The sequence below is a fragment of the Cricetulus griseus genome, unplaced genomic scaffold (genome assembly GCF_003668045.3).
Source record: "Cricetulus griseus strain 17A/GY unplaced genomic scaffold, alternate assembly CriGri-PICRH-1.0 unplaced_scaffold_1, whole genome shotgun sequence".
NCBI lineage: Eukaryota > Metazoa > Chordata > Mammalia > Rodentia > Cricetidae > Cricetulus > Cricetulus griseus.
In genome coordinates, this window is record NW_023276808.1 from 133,134 (window position 1) to 152,991 (window position 19,858).

Consider the following 19,858-nt stretch of genomic DNA (forward strand, 5'->3'; position numbering starts at 1 on the left):
TGGGTTGGAATCGTTGTGGTATCATTTTTTTTGCAGTTTTCTGCTTGGTGTCCACTGAAGCTTGTCACTTGCAAAAAATCTTGTGGTGGTAATATGCAAATTGTCTGAGTGATAGCTGTGCCCCAAACACTGACACGACTTTTTTCCAGGGCATGGAGCAGCTCTGAGCAGTCTGTTCCCTTTGTCTTGTAAGACCGCCAATCCTATTGCCTTCAGGCCCCACATTTATAATCTGATTTAACCCTGGTGAGTTCCTTAGCCGCTCCAAGCCCAAGTACAGTGGGTTGCAATGGGCACTGGAGCTTTAATGTATGTTTTAGGAGAACACATTTCAGCTTCTGGCATCATAGAATACACATTCTCACGAGCTTAGCCTGGGGTTGCATCTCGCTAATAAAGTCACCCAAGTGTGAAGCTGAGCAGTATTAGCCAGGGAACATCAAAGTGCTTAGTATCTGGCACTTATCAGTTAATCATGGTGTGTCTAAAGGTGATTTTAAAGACAGTTTCCTATCCTTTCTTTTGCAGGTGCTAACTTTGGGTCCCTTCTTGGAATAGGAGGAAGAGCCGTTCTCTACTTTTCAGAACTACAGAGAAACTAAAGAGAACCGATTTCAATAAGCTGAACTCTCTTCTGGCCTCTCCCCTTTCGAGACATCACCACTTCACCCTGTGAGGAGCCTGAAGAATTAGACCAGTCACTATGAATGTGACCACCTTGTTTTCCTTCACAAGTCCAGCTGTGAAGAGACTTCTAGGTTGGAAACAGTGTGACGAAGAAGAAAAATGGGCAGAGAAAGCTGTGGACCTGTTGGTGAAAAAATTGAAGAAAAAGAAAGGGCCCATGGAAGAGTTGGAGAAGGCCCTGAGCTGCCCGGGACAGCCAAGTAACTGTGTCACCATTCCTTGCTCCCTGGATGGCAGGCTGCAGGTGTCCCACCGGAAGGGATTGCCTCATGTCATTTATTGCCGAGTGTGGCGCTGGCCAGACCTCCAGAGCCACCATGAACTGAAGCCTCTGGATTGCTGTGAGTTTCCTTTCAGTACCAAGCAGAAGGAGGTGTGCATCAACCCCTATCACTATAAGCGCGTGGAGAGCCCTGGTGAGTGGTGTGGACTGTGTGTGCCCCGTGAAGGCTCTAGAGATCAGAGCAATACCACCTTTCTCTTGTGGGGTGTAATTCCAAAATATCTTGGGGAAGTTTTGTTTGTATTCATTTATGCATGTGCAAAAGAGCACAGGAACTCCATCTACTCAGCTTTCGCTCATTGTAACGAGTGTCTGTAACAATCACTTTATAAAGAGGAAGGTTTACTTTACTTCATGACTTTGTAATTATCAGGCCTTCATCCCACTGGCTCCAGTTGCCACAGTGTGTCATTCAGGATGGTTTTGTTGATGGATTGGTTCACCTAGCTGATGATTTCTGAGGGTCCCCAAGTATGGATGGTGTCAGATTTGGGTGGCCTCCCTCCCTGCTCCTGCTCCTGGGATGGCCAGGTGACTTTTCTCTCACAGGAACTTCAGACCCCAGGTGTAGACTGCAAACTTCCAGCTCAACCATCCAATAATATGTTGGTCTCCAAAGGCCTTTTGTATTTTTGTGGAATATATATGTCATGTAAAAGTAAAGACTAGGGAATAATTTGCAAAGGCTTTTGTGTCCACTGCCTGTTTTAATAAAGAGAGGATATAAACTAAACCTTTCTCATTTGCTCGCTGTTTTCTTTCTGTCCCCAGTGCTTCCTCCCGTGCTGGTTCCCAGGTACAGTGAGTACAACCCTCAGCACAGCCTTCTGGCACAGTTTCGTAACTTGGGGCAGAATGAGCCTCACATGCCACCGAACGCCACGTTTCCAGATTCCTTCAGGCAGCCCAGCACCCACCCGTTTCCCCACTCATCCAATAGCAGCTACCCCAACTCCCCAGGCAGTAGCAGCAGCAGCAGCACCTACCCTCACTCCCGCACCAGCTCAGACCCTTTCCAGATGCCAGGTAGGAGGGGGCATTCGGGGACGCTGCCTGCCTTGGGGAGGTGGGTGGGGGTGGCCTGCGGGGCGGGGGCACAGTGGGTGGAACCCTGAGCACATCCTGGTGAACCAGTGCTTGGAGAATATCAATGTAGGGAGGGAGTTGTACATAGAGCTGGAGAAGAGGATGGCTTGTTTGAGTCCTGTTAAGTTTTGAAGCAGCTGCATCCTTTTTTGAGTGGCACAATTGTTCCAGTCTCTGCTCTCCATAAAAAGAAAGGGGAATATGTCAAATTACACACACTGCTGTTCTGAGAAGCGGCTTCGGCAAGCTTTTCCAACATTGAAGAACCCTTGTTATCAATGCAGCTGCAGAAGAGCTAATTACTGGGGTATCCGCCCGACCCATTTAATTAGATTCATTTTGCCAGTGATGTAATTCAAAAAATATGTTAATATGCTTTTAACAGCAAGGAAATGAAACAGAAGTGATGGAGAACATTGCTTGTTTAACTTAGCAAAGACAAAAACCAGTTATTTTCCTGCTTGTTTAACTTAGCAAAGAAGAAAACCAGTTATTTTCCTGTTTTAGTCATAACTGATGGTGTAATAGTGAATAATTAGAGGATTACACTTTTCAGATTACAGGTTAGTAAGCAAGCATCTCAAATATTAGTGCCAGAGCTCTTGCCAGTCGACATCAAGAGGGACACGATAAATAAAAGATCATCATGAAATGCATGGATATTTTTGTGAGGGAAAATGATGGGACAGGATGTTTATAGAGCCACTTAAGGTGCTTTACATTAAATTTTACTTCAGCATCCATGTTGTACCTTCAGAAATTAAAACGTGATCCATGCTTTATTGCTTCCTCCGTTCCCAACTATAAGGAAAAGGAAAATGTTTACCTAAAGCTATCCTCTGACCCCTGCATACATGTGCACACACATGCATCTGTGTACACTTGAGCAGGCCTAATCATACGCAAAAGCTCTCAGTGCAGAGGAGAGTCTGTGCCTGAAGCATGTAATTTTTCCTTTCAAACTTTGTAGCTGTTATACCAACAACTGCTTACCAGCCTCCTGAAGACGCCATGGCCCAGGATGGCTCTCAGCCAATGGACACGAATATGATGGCACCTGCACTGCCCTCCGAGATCAACAGAGGAGGTAAAATGAGTTGTCAGAGTGTTGTCTGTATGTCCTGTCCAAATGTTACTTTTACTCATTTAGACCTTAAAAAGGTAGCTGTTTGAGAAACATGGAAAAAACGTTTTGCTGTTGTTTTAAGCCTAATGCAAAGAATTCTCTAGAGCCCATCTTTTTACTTAAACTCTGTCACAGTCCAATATGAGATCTCAGAATTGAATATGGAGGTCTTAGATTCCCACTGGTCTCTGAAACGGCCGTACACAGTGCTCTGCCATTTTGTGTTACATAGTTAGGTGAAATGAGTTGCCAGCATTGGTGGTTAGAAAACCGAACTGTCAGTCACCTCTAAAGACAATCTGTATGTTGACCAGTGTGAATAATCAGCCACGATTTATTAGTTATGGAAAAATAAACAAGTTTATCTGTATCCTTAACATGCTAATTTGCTTTCATCTTCAATAAATGAGTAAGTGATACATATAATATCATATATGCATTTATATACATATATGCACATATATCAAATAACTGTTTAAAATGCATCTGTCTATGATTTGTTACCAATAAATATGGGTTTGTATGGCTGTTTCACATACCTATATACACAGGAGGTTGTTAAAAATCTCTGTGCTTACAGAGATAGTCGGAGGAAATGATTGAGTCCTGTTTTATATAACAAATACATCTGTTATTTATATGCTCATGTGTTTTCACGTCTTCAGAATAGCCCCTATGCCACTTTTGGAATTTTTATTTGGGGAACAAGATACCCTATGTGGGGCCTGTAATGGTCATGATGAGATTATCTCTGTTACCCCCAAATAGAGACTTATTTTTAAGTTTTTTTCCTTTAAAATAGCTTAAAAAATGTTCCCAGTTGGAGCCATTTAAAAATCACATAGTATTTTCAGAGGAAAATATTTTGACTATTCTCCTGTTGTTATCTCTGGTGGATTCCCAGAACATGGGTCAGCAAGCTACAGCCGGCACACAGATCAGCCCACTTTCTGTTTTTGTAAATAAAGCTTTATTAGAACACACTGTGCCCATTTGTTACGTATTATCTATGGCTAAGATTTTTATTTGTTGTTGTGGTTACAAAGGCAGAGTGGAATTGTTGTGATAAAGACCATATGTTTCACAAGATCTTCCTGGCCTTTTATAGGAAAAAATGTGTCCACATGCAAGCCAAATGAATAGCAATTTTAACAATGCTGAAAGCTGATAGAAGGCCTATGTGACAGATGGCACAGCCTTCTCTGGGGTTTGGCACTTGTGAATTACTAAAGCTTTGCTCCTTGAAGAGCAGCAGACAGGGAAGCATTGCCTAGAAAGAAACAATGGAAATAGTATACTTTCAGCTAAGCTACTTACATAAAACAAATAACTGGCTGGTTATGTTAAGAACATGACAGCACTCAGGAAGCACAGGCAGGCTGAACGCTGAGTTAGAGGCCTGCCTGGTCTACAAAGCTACAAAGAAACTGTGTCTCGAAAAACCACAAGCAATCAAACAAAAGGATGTGGAAGTCTTTCTCCTTCTCCTTCTCCTTCTCCTTCTCCTTCTCCTTCTCCTTCTCCTTCTCCTTCTCCTTCTCCTTCTCCTTTTCCTCCTCCTTCTCCTCTTCCTCCTTGTTCTTCTCCTTCTCCATCTCCCAGTCCTGGTGGATTTTCTTTCTATTTCTTATATTTGTACACTGAAGCCCCATGAGACTCATTAGAGTAATGATCAAGTTGGCAATGGTGTGGTTTGTGTGCCTGGGCTCTCAAAAGGCATGCATAAGAGGTTTTGATGCAGAAAGGGCTCTTTTCCCAGCCTTCTGGTTGAAAGCATTTAGAAGCATTATCTGTTTGGAGATTCATCAGCCTTAAGAGATTGGGCCTAACAAGCTGCATCCTCTTGGTAAACCTGTGTAGTTTCTATTGTTGGCCCATTCTGGGAAGGGAGAGACAAACACACCCGCTTGGCATGACTTGAAGCAAATAGAAGGAGGTTAGCCTGGCGTCTGGATGAGAGAGATATATTTTATTCAGGAGGAATGGCCAGCTGGCACGGTTTCTTCCTGAGCTATAGCAAAACTGGAGCTTCAGCCATCACTAGCTCTTGTGAAGCCAGGCAGATTCTTCATGATAGGAAGAAGTTTGTTTTCAGGGCTTGGAGAAAGCAGAGGTCTGCCAAGGCTTGGCAAAAGCTGTTCCTTTCTTCACCAGCCCATTGGCACATCTCCGGGCACCTCCTGTTCCTGTGCCACTTGCTTTCTCATTGGTCACTGTAATACTTGTAGATAGTGTGCCAGCAGGAGTGACTTCAATTATTTCTGTATGTTAATGAGCAAGTTATAAGTCATTTGTATTCAGCAAGTGCTGTTGCCGGGCTTGCTGAGCTGGTATATTGGATCTCTGCCAGTTCCCCAATGAAAGGAGAATGCCAGCCTTAGTAAGAAGTACATTGGATCTCACAGAAATGACCCATGTGATCCTCGTAGTTGCCCCTCCCTGTCTTCGTTCGACCCTGCTCAGCCAGTTTTACAATGGGGTTTCTGGTTGGGGTGCTCCAGGAGTAACTGTGAGCAAAGTTCTTTCCTTCTTGCAGATGTTCAAGCTGTTGTTTATGAGGAACCAAAGCACTGGTGCTCTATTGTGTACTACGAGCTCAACAACCGCGTGGGTGATACGTTCCAGGCCTCCTCCACAAGCGTGTTGGTGGATGGTTACACTGATCCTTCCAACAACAAGAACCGCTTCTGCCTTGGGCTGCTTTCCAACATTAACCGGAACTCCACAATAGAAAACACCAGGCGACATATTGGAAAAGGTGCGTGTCCCTTTACCCCTCCTGCAAATGTTCATCTTTTCTTCCTCTAGAAGTGACCCCATCATTCTTGTGGCAAATGCAAAATGTTCAGATGCTGCTGTTCACAGGAGATTCCCAAATGGCCACTAAACCAAGGGTATGCCCAGCCCCCATGTTCAAATTAAAGCAATTCCCTTTGCAGGTGTGAACACTTTGCTTTTGTGTAAGCTCAGTGTCAGTGCTGGTGTGGGTCAGCTGATCATAGCACTCACAGTGCTGATGTAACCCAAGCATTCTGGAAAGTCATTTGGCAAAGTGATTCAAATCCTTTGATCCAGCCGCTTAACTTCCAGGAATGTCTCTTATAGATATTAGTAAAAACCGTCCAGTGACATTTGTCATGACTGCAATAGTAGATAATTAGTGTCAATACTGGTCTGCTGAAGGAGCCTGGTTAAACAGTTACAGCAGCAAGTCATACAGAAATGTGAGAGTTTGCAACACAGGCTTTAATGATTGCAAAACCGGACACACAATTGCAGACTGTTAATTAACAAGCATTTTCCTCTGTTGCTGAAGGAATGCCAATATTTTCCACATCTTTATATTTCATATATTGTCTTAATTTTCTAAAATGAAAAGACATCATTTTTGATATCAGGGAAAAGGGTTTTTTTTCTTCTTAAAAAGTTTTCTCACTGGGTATTGGTGTCGCATGGCTTTTATCCCAGCACTCGGGAGGTAGAGGCAGGCAGATCTCTGTGAGTTCGAGGCTAGCCTGTTCTCCAGAGGTAGTGCCAGGATAGGCTCCAAAGATGCACAGAGAAACCCTGTCTTGAAAAACCCAAAAAAAAGTTTTCTCTATATTTTTGTTCTTAAATATATCTCTGTATACCACTAAACAAAATGGATTTCTGCCACAGTGGGTAGAGCTGATACTGGGGTCTTAGCCCTGTGTGTCTGTAGAAATGCCACATTGTGTTTCCTCAGATAGTCTCACTAGCATTTTCTATTAAGCCATTCCAACTAAGCACCTTCTTAGCTCAAAGTCATACTACCTGCCTGTTTGCTAGCCTCTTCTTACTCCCTCGTGAGTCTTGGCCAGAGGGTCCATCTTCCTTTTTGAAGATTTGCTTTTGTTTATTTTCTGTGTGTATAACGGGGCACATAGTGGTCAGAGGACAAATTTGCAGAATTGGTTCTCTCCTTGGTCCAGCTTTAATAGGAGGGGGTCCAGGACACTCCCTGCTTCTCCCTGAGAAGGGGGGATGCTGCCTGGTCTTTCAGCGTCCTAAGTTATAAGACGTTTTCAATTATTGTTTTTTGTACTTATTTCGGTGAGCTCGTTTTTCACACAGTATGTTTTTTTTTTCTATTTAAAAAGTGTCTGTTTTTAACTAGACCTCATGTCTTACTGCTTCCAGCAGTAATTCTTCAACCCGGGTTTCACTCCTCTGTGTTTATTGACCATCCCTTCTCTCTCTCTCTGAAGTTTTCTGAACAATTTAGCCTTGGCATAAATGCAGAAGACTTTAAGCACATAGCATACCCCAGGAAACTACAGGTTTTATATTGCTCTATTTTTAGAGTGTCCATATACTTTCAACTCTGGTTAAGCAGGACATTAAATACCAAAATGAAAATGTCAACCATTATTATTTTTGAGAGACTTGTTTGTTCCTGAACACACTGGTTATCACAAGCATAACATAGTTAGCTAGATGTCTGTCAGAATGGCTATGTGAGTGGCCAAATTTGACTCTGCCTGGGTGCCTTTCAGCCTATGACTGACATGGTCTGTCCTCTCACAGGTGTCCACCTGTACTATGTTGGAGGAGAAGTGTATGTCGAATGTCTGAGTGACAGCAGCATATTTGTGCAGAGTCGGAACTGCAACTACCATCATGGGTTTCATCCCACCACTGTCTGCAAGATCCCCAGTGGGTGTAGCATGAAAATTTTCAACAACCAAGAGTTTGCTCAGATACTGGCACAGTCTGTGAACCATGGTTTTGAGACCGTGTATGAACTCACCAAAATGTGCACTATTCGAATGAGTTTCGTGAAGGTGAGCAGTACCCGCCCTTCTCATTCAGGCCTGACCCCCGCCTCACCCCTGCTATTTACAATATGTATACCTGTGCCTTCCTGGTATATATTCCTATCAGTGCCCACTAAGAGCACCATTGTCCAAGAGGTTGCATGGGAACTTAGAATATAGTCCTCTCCTCACACCATGCATGTCCCAGAGATGGAACTCAGGTCTCCAGGCTTGGTGACAGGCACCTTTATCTCCCCCTGCCTCCCAGTCATCATGCAGTTTATTCCGGGTCAAGCTAAGGGTTTAATAGAGTCCAGGCTGGAGCATGTATTATTCCAGAAGCAGGCAGCCTAGTCAGTCTGTGTGTCTCAGCAGTCCTTACGGCTCATATCAGCCTGGGGAGGGACAGCCTAGTGAATCTTGTCAGTTTCAGTAAAGGTTTTACGATGTCTGCTTCCTGAGTTTTAAGGACTTTGCCTAGAGGGTGGAGTGTTTCACCTCCCCTTAAAACATTCAGCAATTCTGGAGCTTCCCTATAAGACAGAAGGTTTTATCTTTGAAGATATTGCTACACAACATGTGTAAAAGGTGAGAGAAGAACCAACTTCACAGATTTGTTCTCTGAGCTCCACATGCACACTGTGGTGTACATTAACACACATTCATGCAACAACAACAAAAAGCTGGGTGCAGGGCTGTGTGTAGTCCCAGCATGGGAGACAGATAGGATCCCTTAGGCTTGCTGGCCGCCAGTCTCGCCTGATTGGCAAAAGCCCAGGTGCAGCAAGAGAACTCATCTCAGAAAATACAGTGGAGTGTGATTGAAGAAGACAGCCAGTGTAGACCCCTGTACTCTCCAGGCATGGACACACAGATAAAGGGGCAAGGGACTGTTCAGTTAAAGGTGTAGGACTCTTACAGTGGTCCTGGGTTCAGTCCCAGCATCCAGCTGAAGTGGATCACGACAGCCTGTAACTCCACCTCCAGGATCCAACATCTTCTGAAATCCACAGACACCACACATTCATAGGAAAATCCATACTCAAACATGTACATATTTGCACAATTTTTAAATAAAATATTAAAAAATAAAGCCAGTTTGATAATACATGCCTTTTATTCCAGTGCCCAGAAATCAGACAGGAAAGCTCTGAGTTTGAGGCCAGTTGGGTCTACATAGGGAGTTTAGGCCAGCCAGGGATACCCATTAAGAGTATGTCTTAAAAGTATAAGTATAAGTAAAGTTTTAACGTAACATTAATGTAGTGGGAAATAAATATCTAAAATATCTTTTTGTTTGTTTGTTTGTTTGTTTGTTTGTTTTTCGAGACAGGGTTTCTCTGTGGCTTTGGAGGCTGTCCTGGACTAGGTATTGTAGACCACACTGGTCTCGAACTCACAGAGATCCCCCTGCCTCTGCTTCCTAGTGCTGGGATCAAAGCCATGTACCACCACCTCCTGACTAAAATATCTTTATTCAAACAACTACTGAATATATTTTAAATTTGTAATTACCCAAGACAAATAATTTTTATTTATTTATTTGAAACAAGGTCTCATTCTGTACCCCTGACTGGTCTGGAACTCACAGAGATCTGCCTGCTCCTGCTTCCCGAATGCTGGGATTAAAGGCATGTGCCACTATACCAGACTAAATAGGTGATCCTGGGGTCCGTGGATAGACTTTTGGTGGCCAATGTCCATCCCCAAAACTTACCCATGCTTTTGTGGTATGTTTATTTTCTTGTGCGACGTAGCCATGAGTCCAAACATAATTATGTGATCTGATCATATGATCTGGGTAGAGTGACTCAATGAGATAGAGAGTTAAATGACACCAGTGTGCTTTCTTTTTCCTAGGGTGGGGAGCCAAGTACCACAGGCAGGATGTTACTAGCACCCCCTGCTGGATTGAGATACATCTGCATGGCCCTCTCCAGTGGCTGGATAAAGTTCTTACCCAGATGGGTTCACCCCACAATCCTATTTCCTCAGTGTCTTAAAGGGACTCTGGCTTCTGTCTCTTGCAAACTGTTGAACCTTGCATGTACTCGAAGGATGGATATGTCAGACGGGTGAAAACCTGACAAGGGAGCCTTGATAATACTTGACCTCCGTGACCAACTGTTGGATTGAGAAATTAACAAACATTGGTAACATGATGTTGATATCAAGAATATGTTTGGTTTACATTGTGACATTCTGTTGTATGATCAACTAAAATCTTGACTTTTAGCAGGACTTTTGTGTATAATTTTAAAGGAGATGGCCAGGCCAGGGACAAATTATCTATTAGAAGAAGAACAATCCTGAGCAGTCCTTTTGTTGGGAGTGTTTGGCAGAGTGTTACCTTAATAGTCTTTGAAGTGAGCACTTCATCAGGTTCTGAGCCCACACTGAATCATCTTTTGATGGGTTTTCATCATGTTTTAAAACTATTTGTTTAGAAATGAATGGCATTCTTTGTTTTTAAAGGGGAATCTTTATGACATACACAGTATTCTTAATAAAACTGTATGCTGATTGTAGTGCTGTTTGAATGATGTCAGGGTTTTGCTCCTTGCTAAATATGTGTGTACAGAATATTTGGAGGTCAGGAATAGTCTAAATGACTAGGGGATCTAGAAGCTATTTGTCGGTGGGGTGGGGGTAAGAAAATGACAACCGCAAATATAGACTATGTCTTAATGTTCAGTTTGTTGTCTTAAATGAGCAAGCTGGTGTCTGAATTCGCTGTGTTTCAGGTTTTAGAGTTTTTTTTTGACTTTTTTCCTTTCTTTTGTTTTATTTCATCTGCTCTACACCACAGTAAAGCAGCTGGTTAATTCCTGTAACTGTCTGAACAAATGAATAATTCCTTTTATTTGCAAATCAATTGGATTTGTGTTTCAGTATCCAGTATATGAAAGGCTTGAATTCAATGAGCAGTTTTTATGGAGTTTACAATACAGGTATAGGCTTTAATTTACAAATGAATTGTTTGCCAAACCTAGTAACTGTGTTCATTATTCACAGGTGTATAGAAGATTCCTATTGGAATCCATTTCAAACATTTTTATTTTGTTTTGGTTTTTTTATGGTTTGGTTTTGTTTCCTTTTGTTGATTTTTCCATTCTCCTCTGCTCTTACACATTTACACCTTTATTCCCACAATAGCTGGGTTTCTCTACTGGAAAATTTTAAATAAACCTGCCATTATTGCTTCCTTTGATTAAAAATGTGTCGTTTTTGTTCTTTGCTTGTTAAAATTTGGGATGAGTAAGATGTTGTCTATTTTTTTCAATGATCTTGCCATATACTAAAAGCTCAGTTGGTAAAGTGGGGACATGGAACCTGGCTTGCTAAAAGAGCAGAGCTATCTAAAGTCGGGAGAATGGAAACATAAGGCTGGGAAAAACTAAGGGAAAAGCAATGAGGGAGGGCATGTACCATGGTGCAACTGTACAGGTTACAGGGTAGCTAATGGAGCTGGTCCCTTTCCTTGATATGAGATTCAAACATCATACTGGTCCTCCAGCTTGGCAGCAAAGCCGTTACCCACTGAGCCTTTCAGCACCCCACATGTGTGTGAGCTTTTTATTCAAGGGGCTTCCACAGTGTACTTACTGATGGATGCCCTTACTCAATTGGAAGCATAGTTTTCCAATCTGAAGGGTACGCATAGGGGAATATAGCCAGGGCAGACCAAAAACTGAATGCACAGGAGAAAGTTACCTTTGTGGTGCAGTTTTACTGGGATGGGATGATCCCCCCTTTCCCACCAAGGGAATTTAAATAATATTTTTTGAAAAAGAAACAATTTGAGGTCATTATGTTTTCTAGCCACCCAAATACCACAGCTTCATCTCACATTCTCTCCTGGACTTGGTGCAAAACCCCAAAGTTTAAGGGTCTATTGTCACCACTAATTGAAATCCACTTTAAAAGAAAAGAATGTCTTGCTCCCCACACACTGAAACTACAAAATGTATCCTCAGAACCAGTGACCCAAATTTCTGCTTGTTGTTGTTGCCTCCAAGAAACATCAATGGCAAGCAGAGGAAGCTTGGGCCTGGAGACCTTCACTGTTACAGTTTCCTGTCCATCTTTGCTACTTGCTAGACCACTTGGCTTCTGTGGACCTCTCCATGCACATTGACTGAGTGGAGATGGCAGCATCACACATTTAAGCCGGGATCATTCAGCTAAAGTTATGAATACCCTAGAAATGTGTAACAAATTCAGGAGGCAACTTACTGGAACCCTCTGTGTTTTCCATTGGCTGAGATCGTTTAGTGTGACTGTGGCCCAGATCAGTAAGATAGTTTGTTGTTGTTGTTGTTTTTAATTACTAAAACTGGACTGTGAAGAGGCCCAGCAGATAAAGGATGAGTATGATTAATAGAGTTTACACCCTACAGCCCATGTAAGTGTGGGTGGGTACGGCAGCCTGCCTGCAATTCCACCCTGAGAAGGTAGACAGGATTCCCCTGAGCATTTTGACTGTGGGGACTAGCCATATCCATGAGCTCTAGATTTGATTGAGAGACCCTGCCTCAAACAATAAGGTAAAAGAACCATCAAAACTGATTCTTGACATCAACCTTGGGCCTCTGCATACATGTACACTCACTCACACACACACACACACACACACACACACACACACACACACACACACACACAAAGTTGAAAAATGGGAATAAATAAAGTCACCATTAAGAATGATGTGTAACTGGAGATTGTCTAAAAATAAAGAGCTCACATAAAGTTCTCTTCTTTCTTGGTGGAAACTGCCTTTGCTGTTCTTGAGTTCCTTTGTTGGGCAGTTAGTGAGTTGGGTATTACACTGTGACTGCCTTGAAGATGTACTAAATAAAACACAAAGATCATCACATCCATAGAGACCTACTAGACGGAGACCCTGGGGTATGCAGTGGGGTGTATAAAAAGGCCTTTTGTACTTAAGAGTGGGTATATTGAATTCTATTAAAATCTTAATGAAAAAACATTCTCATCTGCCATAGCAGGTCAATGATCAAGTCTTTCCGGAATGTTTTGTTAAAGGAATTAGAAAAATCAAAGCAACTATTTGACTAGAGAAGGAGAAAACAAATGAAGTTCAAGAAAATGACAAAGATGACATGGACTGTTTTTTGAGACTCAAAGCCAGGATGATTAGAAGTATAGAGCCCTGGCCCTACCACCTCTAGCGTTTGACAGAACTGAAGCTCCAGCCCTGGCCTCGACAGCAGTATCCCTATGTTTCTAACACATGTTCCCTTGTCTGTAAAATGGAGACCGTAAATCTAACCTGACTGGGTCATGGAGAGATTAACTGAACAAAGCGCTAGAGCTTCTCAGTAAAGATTAGCTCTGATTAAGATCCTGTCTTCAGGACTAAAGGAAGGACACTGGCAGGGTATACAAATGCCTGGGTCTCTGCTGTAGGCACCAAGCCAGGGGCTTCCTCACATTGTTTCTCTTCCTCTCAACAACACAGGAGATACTTTCTACTCTTCCATAACTCTGGTTATCCTTTGCTGGAATAAATGATTAAGATGGCCAGTGTGTAAAGAGAAACAGTCTTTTCTTAGCTCACAGTGTGGAGGTTGTGAATTGTGACTTGACAGGGCAGACCCAAATCCATGAGGGACAGAGGGCAGCATGGGGCAGAAACGAACTAACTGCCCACCTTGCAGCTGAGCTGCAAGGGGATGTGGGATTCGTGTCTCCCACTATCCCCTTTGAAAGCATGCCCCAATGGCCAAAGACTTCCAACTAATTCCCACCTCTCAAAACCTTCATCCTCTTCTGATAGCAAATTCTGCAAGCTAATCCTATAACACAATAGACTGCTGAGTGACAATTTTGAAATGCTGTGCTCGGATCATACCAGCCATAACCACCTTAAGCAGAACAGCCTGCAAGAAACTCCCAAAGTCAGGTCTGTGATGCACTTTCCTAGGGAGTTAAGAGTCATCGGACTCTCCCCTGAGATTCTAGCCACTCCTTCCTGGCCCTCCATCCCAGCTATAGGTAACCACAAGTTGTGTGTGGTTTTGATAGCTGCTTGAGTAGGGATAGAGTGTGGATGGCTAACAGAAGTAGAGAGACCCCATGTACACAGCCATGGGAGTCACCCACATGGGGTGAGGCTTCAGTGACGTGACTGCTTGTGGTTACCCATGCTCCTCTAAGTAGCCTCTCTCTGTGTAGTGTACAAAAGCACAATGGACTTACTGTGTCACCAACCTTGATGTGGCTAGAATCATTCTGCCTGCTGTTGATTCCCTAGCTGAGGTAAGGAGAAGTTTGTCCACACCTCCCCAGGAAAGGGTCATACAACGGTGATGTTCAAGATCAAAACTGCACACCATGTTTAATATAAATAAACCAGCTCAGAAGCTATCTTGTCCAAAGTTGTGTACTATAAACAAAGTTACTGAAAAACAAGGAGAAAGCAACAAGAGAGGAAATCATGTTGAATTTTGTTGAAGGGAGATGGGTAAAGGTTTTACAGAGGAAGCGGCTTTCAAGGTTGAACATTTGGATAATCAGAAATTTCTCGGTAGAAGCGTCGGGTCAGACATACCTGTGATATGGCTATTGTATGGTTTGGCCTCTGAAAATGCACTCCAGCCCTTGGAAATGATACCTCTGTGATGTCTGCATGCTAGCTAGAGATTCTACCTCCAGAGGACTGGTGAAGGAAAGTGTGTGTGCAAGGTGACAATGGAAAAGTACAAGTAGGAGATCCAGGTGCATTTGGAAGCACAAATACGTGTAGGGTATTTAGGCAGGAGTGTCACAATTAATGATCTTGGGTACATCAGACTAAAGGATGGGAATGTTTTTCCTCCTATGATTATAGCCCCTTGATCGATGAGATCACTTGAGGATCAGATATGCACCCACAATGGAACTCCAGTGAAGGATACCAGAAATGAGCAGAGAAGAATCACAGAAAACAGGGTTTCTTTGAGCAAGTTTTTATTTACACAAGGGACAACACAAGACAAAAGCAAGGACTAAGAATAGGAATTAGAAAGCCATTGCTGACCTATGAGTTTAGGGGTTTGTTTGCTCCTTTTCCCATTGCTGTGATAAAATACACTGACAAAATAACTTATGGGAGAAAGATCTTATTTTATCTCACAGCCCCAGGAATCCATCATGGTGAGGAAGTCCAGGCAGAAGCTTGTAGCAGCTGGTCACATGGCATAAATGATCAGGAACAGAGGGCAATGTATGCAATGCTGTAGGTCAGCTCCCTTTCTCCATTCTTATAATCAAGATCTCATCCAGGGAATGAAGCCACCCACAGTGGGCATGTCTTCCCACCCCAGTAAACATAACAACATAATCCCCTACAGGCATGTTCATGTGCCCATCTCCCAGGTGATTTTAGGTTTGTGAGGTTGACAGTTATCTAACCTTTGGGGACTGGCAGCTGTGGCCCCTAAAGCCAACATGTGAAGGTTTGGAAGCTTAAGCTGAAAGTAGTGGAAGCAGTATATTTGAGTTCAGAAAAGTTTATTAATGAGAAGGAGACAAAGGTGGAGAACAGAACACAGAGGCTAGAAGATAAGTAAATAGGAAGAAAGGCTTTGCTAGGACAGGAGCTGTGAGACATCTGTTTCCCTGGTGAGTCATCCACAGAAAGTGGTGAAGACTGTGCTGAAGATGGGCAAGTCAGAGCAGCTGCTGTGAGAGGGAGGAGATCACTAGTTGACAAACCAAGCATCCTCAGGAAGAGTTGTGTGCATCACTGAGTGGGCAGTAGGCCTGCTGCTGATCCATTTCCAGAGCTGAAACTAAACATCACAGAACAAGAATGTGGTCAAGTTCCTAGAGCTGAGGTTGATAAATACATCAGTCCTGGGGAAGTTCTAGCAATCTGTGACGCTCATAGGGGTGATGGCTGTGAAGCCCTTATCATCAGATACAGAAATTTTGTTAGTTCCATTTCGGGCTGGGTGTAGCTCAGTGAGCAGAACATGATCTCAGCAATTCTAAGGACCCTGCTTCAAACTCGAAACCAAAGAGAGGAAGAGACACCCACACAGAGGGAAAGTGAAGTCTCTAGTCAGCTATTTGGAAGCACCCCAGTACTAGGCTGTACCCTACAGACAGCACAGGATGTTACCCACATTTCCAAAATGACGGGAAAATGACATTAATGAAGCATGATTTTTTCAATTGTTCATAACAGTGATTATCATTCATTCAATGCTCAGTTAAATATCTGCTCCGCACAGTTAAATGACTACAGCCTGGTGCTGAAGGCACAGTGGTGAATGAGAGTGAGTCAGATTGCAGGGCCCCCCTCCTGCAATCACACAAACCTCTGGAAAATAGCATCGCTGGTCAGAGCTTTGCAGGAGTCTGGGGAGAGGGGGTGCTGGCCCGGACTCAAGGGGAGAAGAATGTACCTGTGTGACTGGACTGAAGAAGAGCCTTGTCGTGTATTTTATGTGTGTGCACATACCATTATTGTACAGACAGGTCTGATAGGAGTACTCAGCTTCTGTTGAGAGTGACATTGTGTTTTATTTTGTTTGTTTTTTTCTGTGAAATAAAGAACCTGGATGAATCAATGATATGTTAGGTGATTTCCATATTTAAAGCTACCTCTTGAAATATATGTGTTCATTAAAAGTCAGATTTGCATTACATGTATATGTCCATGTACACATACATACATGTACTTTGTGTTGTGAAATAGATTCTTCGAAAAAATTTGACCACTATTTAATCATATATATAAGCATTTCCTATATACACATGGGAAGAGAGAGGACAGTTAAACATGTACATATAATATAAAAATAATTTCCCTTTTCACTTAAAATGATGTGACATGAGCAAACACATATTTAATTCTTTCTGGGAGTCATGTTGACTAAAGAAAGGCATTTTGATTAGTTTTTAGCCGTGATGTATTCACAGAGGACTCTGGCTCCTGGGTTTATTTTAAACCTGAAAATCTGTGACATGTAAGGATGACAGTGTTAACCATTGTTGTGGAACCATCGTCTATGCCAGCAGAAAGCTGAGTCTGTTTGTGCATGCTGCTCTCTGGCTGCCCTTGGCCATCACTAAGTCTGAATATCGGGTGAAAGCCTAGAGATTTGGATGAATGACAAGATACCTGGTCCACTTTCTGAGAGAATAGCTCTCACCTTTATTGTGGAGCAGCATAAAATACAAACTTACAAAAACCCCAGGTGAAAGGGTTCACAACAGGATATTGATGTTAGTAGGGTGAGGTCAGATAAAGAGGGGGTCCCCGTGGTTATGCTAGAAAACAACTCAGAGACCCTGTGGTGTCTGGGTCCCAACATCTCCCCCTTCTTTATATATAGCAAAACAGTTATCAAGGAAGAACTATAAGATTTTAACCATTCTATCTTAGTGTGTTACTATAACTATCTATCTTCAACTCCATCAAAGACCATAGAATGATAATATATAAACTCTAGAACTGACAGACACATCTTGCTTCCTAGAAAGTCACCCAAAGGTTCTAGATAAAGCTGGGACATCCATTCTTAGCCTACAGACCACAATGGGTCTGGTAGACTTCTCAGCAAAGCAGGAAATTCTAAACTCTCCAACTACATTGGCAGTTTGTCCGTCATCTTTTTTCTGTGTCTTGTAGAATATCTGGCAGACTCTTCCAAGAAGCTGGAACAATTTATGACTGTCCACCTTGTTTAAGCAGTCACATTCCTGTGGGCACTGCATGTCCAGTGTATAAAGCCACAGTGACACAATTCAGGCAAGAGCAGCTTCTTGCCCAAATGGCTAATTTGCCACATCAAAGGCAAGCTTTATTTCTTCGATGCCATCTTCCTCTCAGATGTAACTGCTGTGCCAGGAGAATTTGTGTCTCACTGTCAAGAAAAACCCTAAACCATTTAAATGTCATATATTCCTTGGGTCTTTGAATGGTTTGAAGAATATCTATATATCTAGAAAACCTAACTAATATCAACAAAGGAAGATCCATTCCAATACAAAGTATCAACAAATGAAGATCCATTCCTATACAAAGTATCATTTCTATATCATAGTCCTGTTTTTTGCTTTAAAAAGTGATTGACTGTGACCACTGCCATTTCTAACTGATCAAATTTAAATGAAAACAAATATAAGGATCACCTGGGCCACTGCTTCATGGGGACCTGCCCTATGAAACCATACCAGTATGTAAAGAATCCACAGCTCTTCACCCTCCTTTGAATAAAAGCAGAATTTTTTTCCCATGTAACCTGTACTTTAACAAGTGTTGCTCCTTCCCTAGCAATTAAATGATTTAAAGGCAACACAATAGCATTCTTTTGTTAACAGTTACACAATTACGATTACACTTCAAATTCACACATGTGGCCACACTATGCATACAGAACATACATACATCCTTTGAAAAAAACTCACAAAGGAGAGTAGATGTCGAAGGATGGCCTTCCTTACCATAGCTTGGCATCTTTGAAGAATCTTCAGGACTGTCACATCTTTGTCCATTCCTGTATGGTCTTTTGCATGGATTGGGTCTATTATTTATCTATTTGGACATATTCTCCTTTCTCATCTGGTGTGACAATGATGTGGATGGCTTGTGGTGAGGTCTCGGGGAGAGCGCCTGGAAGTGCAAGGCTATGTAATTGGCATTGCCAGTACTCTTTTTTGGAGCTGGGTTGTTAGTGACACTGGATATAGGGGATGAAGACATTGGGTTCTGCATAGAGACACAGTTCTCCTCACTGTCGCCAGAGTCTGTATGGGAGACCCAAAAGCAGTACTTGGAGGACCTTGGGTTAAAGGTGTGGTTGAATGTGGACCAAGACTTGGTGACAAATGAATTGAAAGGGAGCTCATTGATGACAGTGTTGTTACACAGGTCAAGGGGTACTGACTTTGCTTTTCTGCCAAGCTTGAGGATCTCACTTCTTCGGCTGGTAAAGTGATGGGGCATTGTGCTCATGGGGATGTCAGAACCTGGGCTTATGGGCATATAATTGCAATCAGAGCTGGCACTATCTGATTGACCCACGATAGTCTTTACTAGTGATTTAGCAGACAAGCAGGCAGTTTCTTCACTTCGTGTTGGATACTTGTAGTCACTGACTGGAGCTATTTGCTGAAGGCTGCCCCCGTGAGGTGTCTTGGGGTGTGGTGGGGGAGCTAAGGCTGAGTCCACTGGGAGGTCTCCAAATTCCTCAGACAGGGTGTTTCTGGGTGCCGTGAAGGTGTACACATCCTCACTATCTGCTGTAGACCCTGCTAGGAGCAGGGGCTGACTGGAGCTGCTGAATTCGGCTGGAGAAGAGCAGAGATTATGACTGAATAAAGAAAGGTTTTTCAGGGCTTCAGTGCTCTCTTTAGTTTGACTGAAGCTGCAGATCTGACAGATGCTCTGGACCCACCTATTCCTGTCAGCCTCTGTATCAGCCACCAGGTAAAAGGTGTGCTCATTGATAATGATATCAAACATGAACCTCTGTTGGAGCTCTTGTTTGTTGAAGGTCAGGGCTACATCCAACTGCGTACAGAAATTTAGGTTGATGATCCCCAGGGGTTTCTTGCAGTGTTCATTCTTATAGTATTCTAGAACATCTGGGTCACCACACATCTCACCGCTCCGCAGGATGAACCAGAATTTCTTCCAAGCATAGTGCCCCAACTTTTTCTCAGGAAGTGATTTCTCCAGCCAGCCTGTGCACACCACATCAGTTTCGTCTGACTGGAGCAGTTCATGGAGGAGGGATTCCTCAGAGGTAGATTTTCCAGATTTCTTTAATAATTTTCTTAGCATTATTGCTTAATCAACTGTTAAAATGAAATCTTACCAGTACCTTGTCTCTTTAAACTTACTCTGTGTGATTGACTGTGATATCTATTCCAATCAAACTC

General features: G+C 42.8%; 1 protein-coding gene across 5 annotated transcripts; it reads left to right on the plus strand.

Moving 5' to 3' along the window:
• The first annotated feature begins 703 nt into the window (after positions 1-703).
• Positions 704-9,963, plus strand: LOC113838335 (mothers against decapentaplegic homolog 1-like). Of its 5 annotated transcripts, none has more exons than XM_027434098.2 (7): positions 704-1,103; positions 1,742-1,996; positions 3,027-3,143; positions 5,719-5,940; positions 7,731-7,987; position 8,261; positions 9,821-9,963. In XM_027434098.2, exons 1-7 carry the CDS (start codon positions 704-706, stop codon positions 9,961-9,963), a joined length of 1,395 nt encoding a protein of 464 aa, XP_027289899.2. The 5 variants fall into 5 exon arrangements, with proteins under 5 accessions (XP_027289899.2, XP_035309408.1, XP_035309410.1 ...); XM_035453517.1 differs by lacking the exon at positions 3,027-3,143 and adding an exon at positions 2,087-2,103 and having other exon boundaries at positions 1,742-1,966; positions 5,697-5,940; XM_035453519.1 differs by lacking the exon at positions 3,027-3,143 and adding an exon at positions 3,357-3,381 and having other exon boundaries at positions 1,742-1,775; positions 5,697-5,940.
• The last annotated feature ends 9,895 nt before the right edge of the window (positions 9,964-19,858 follow it).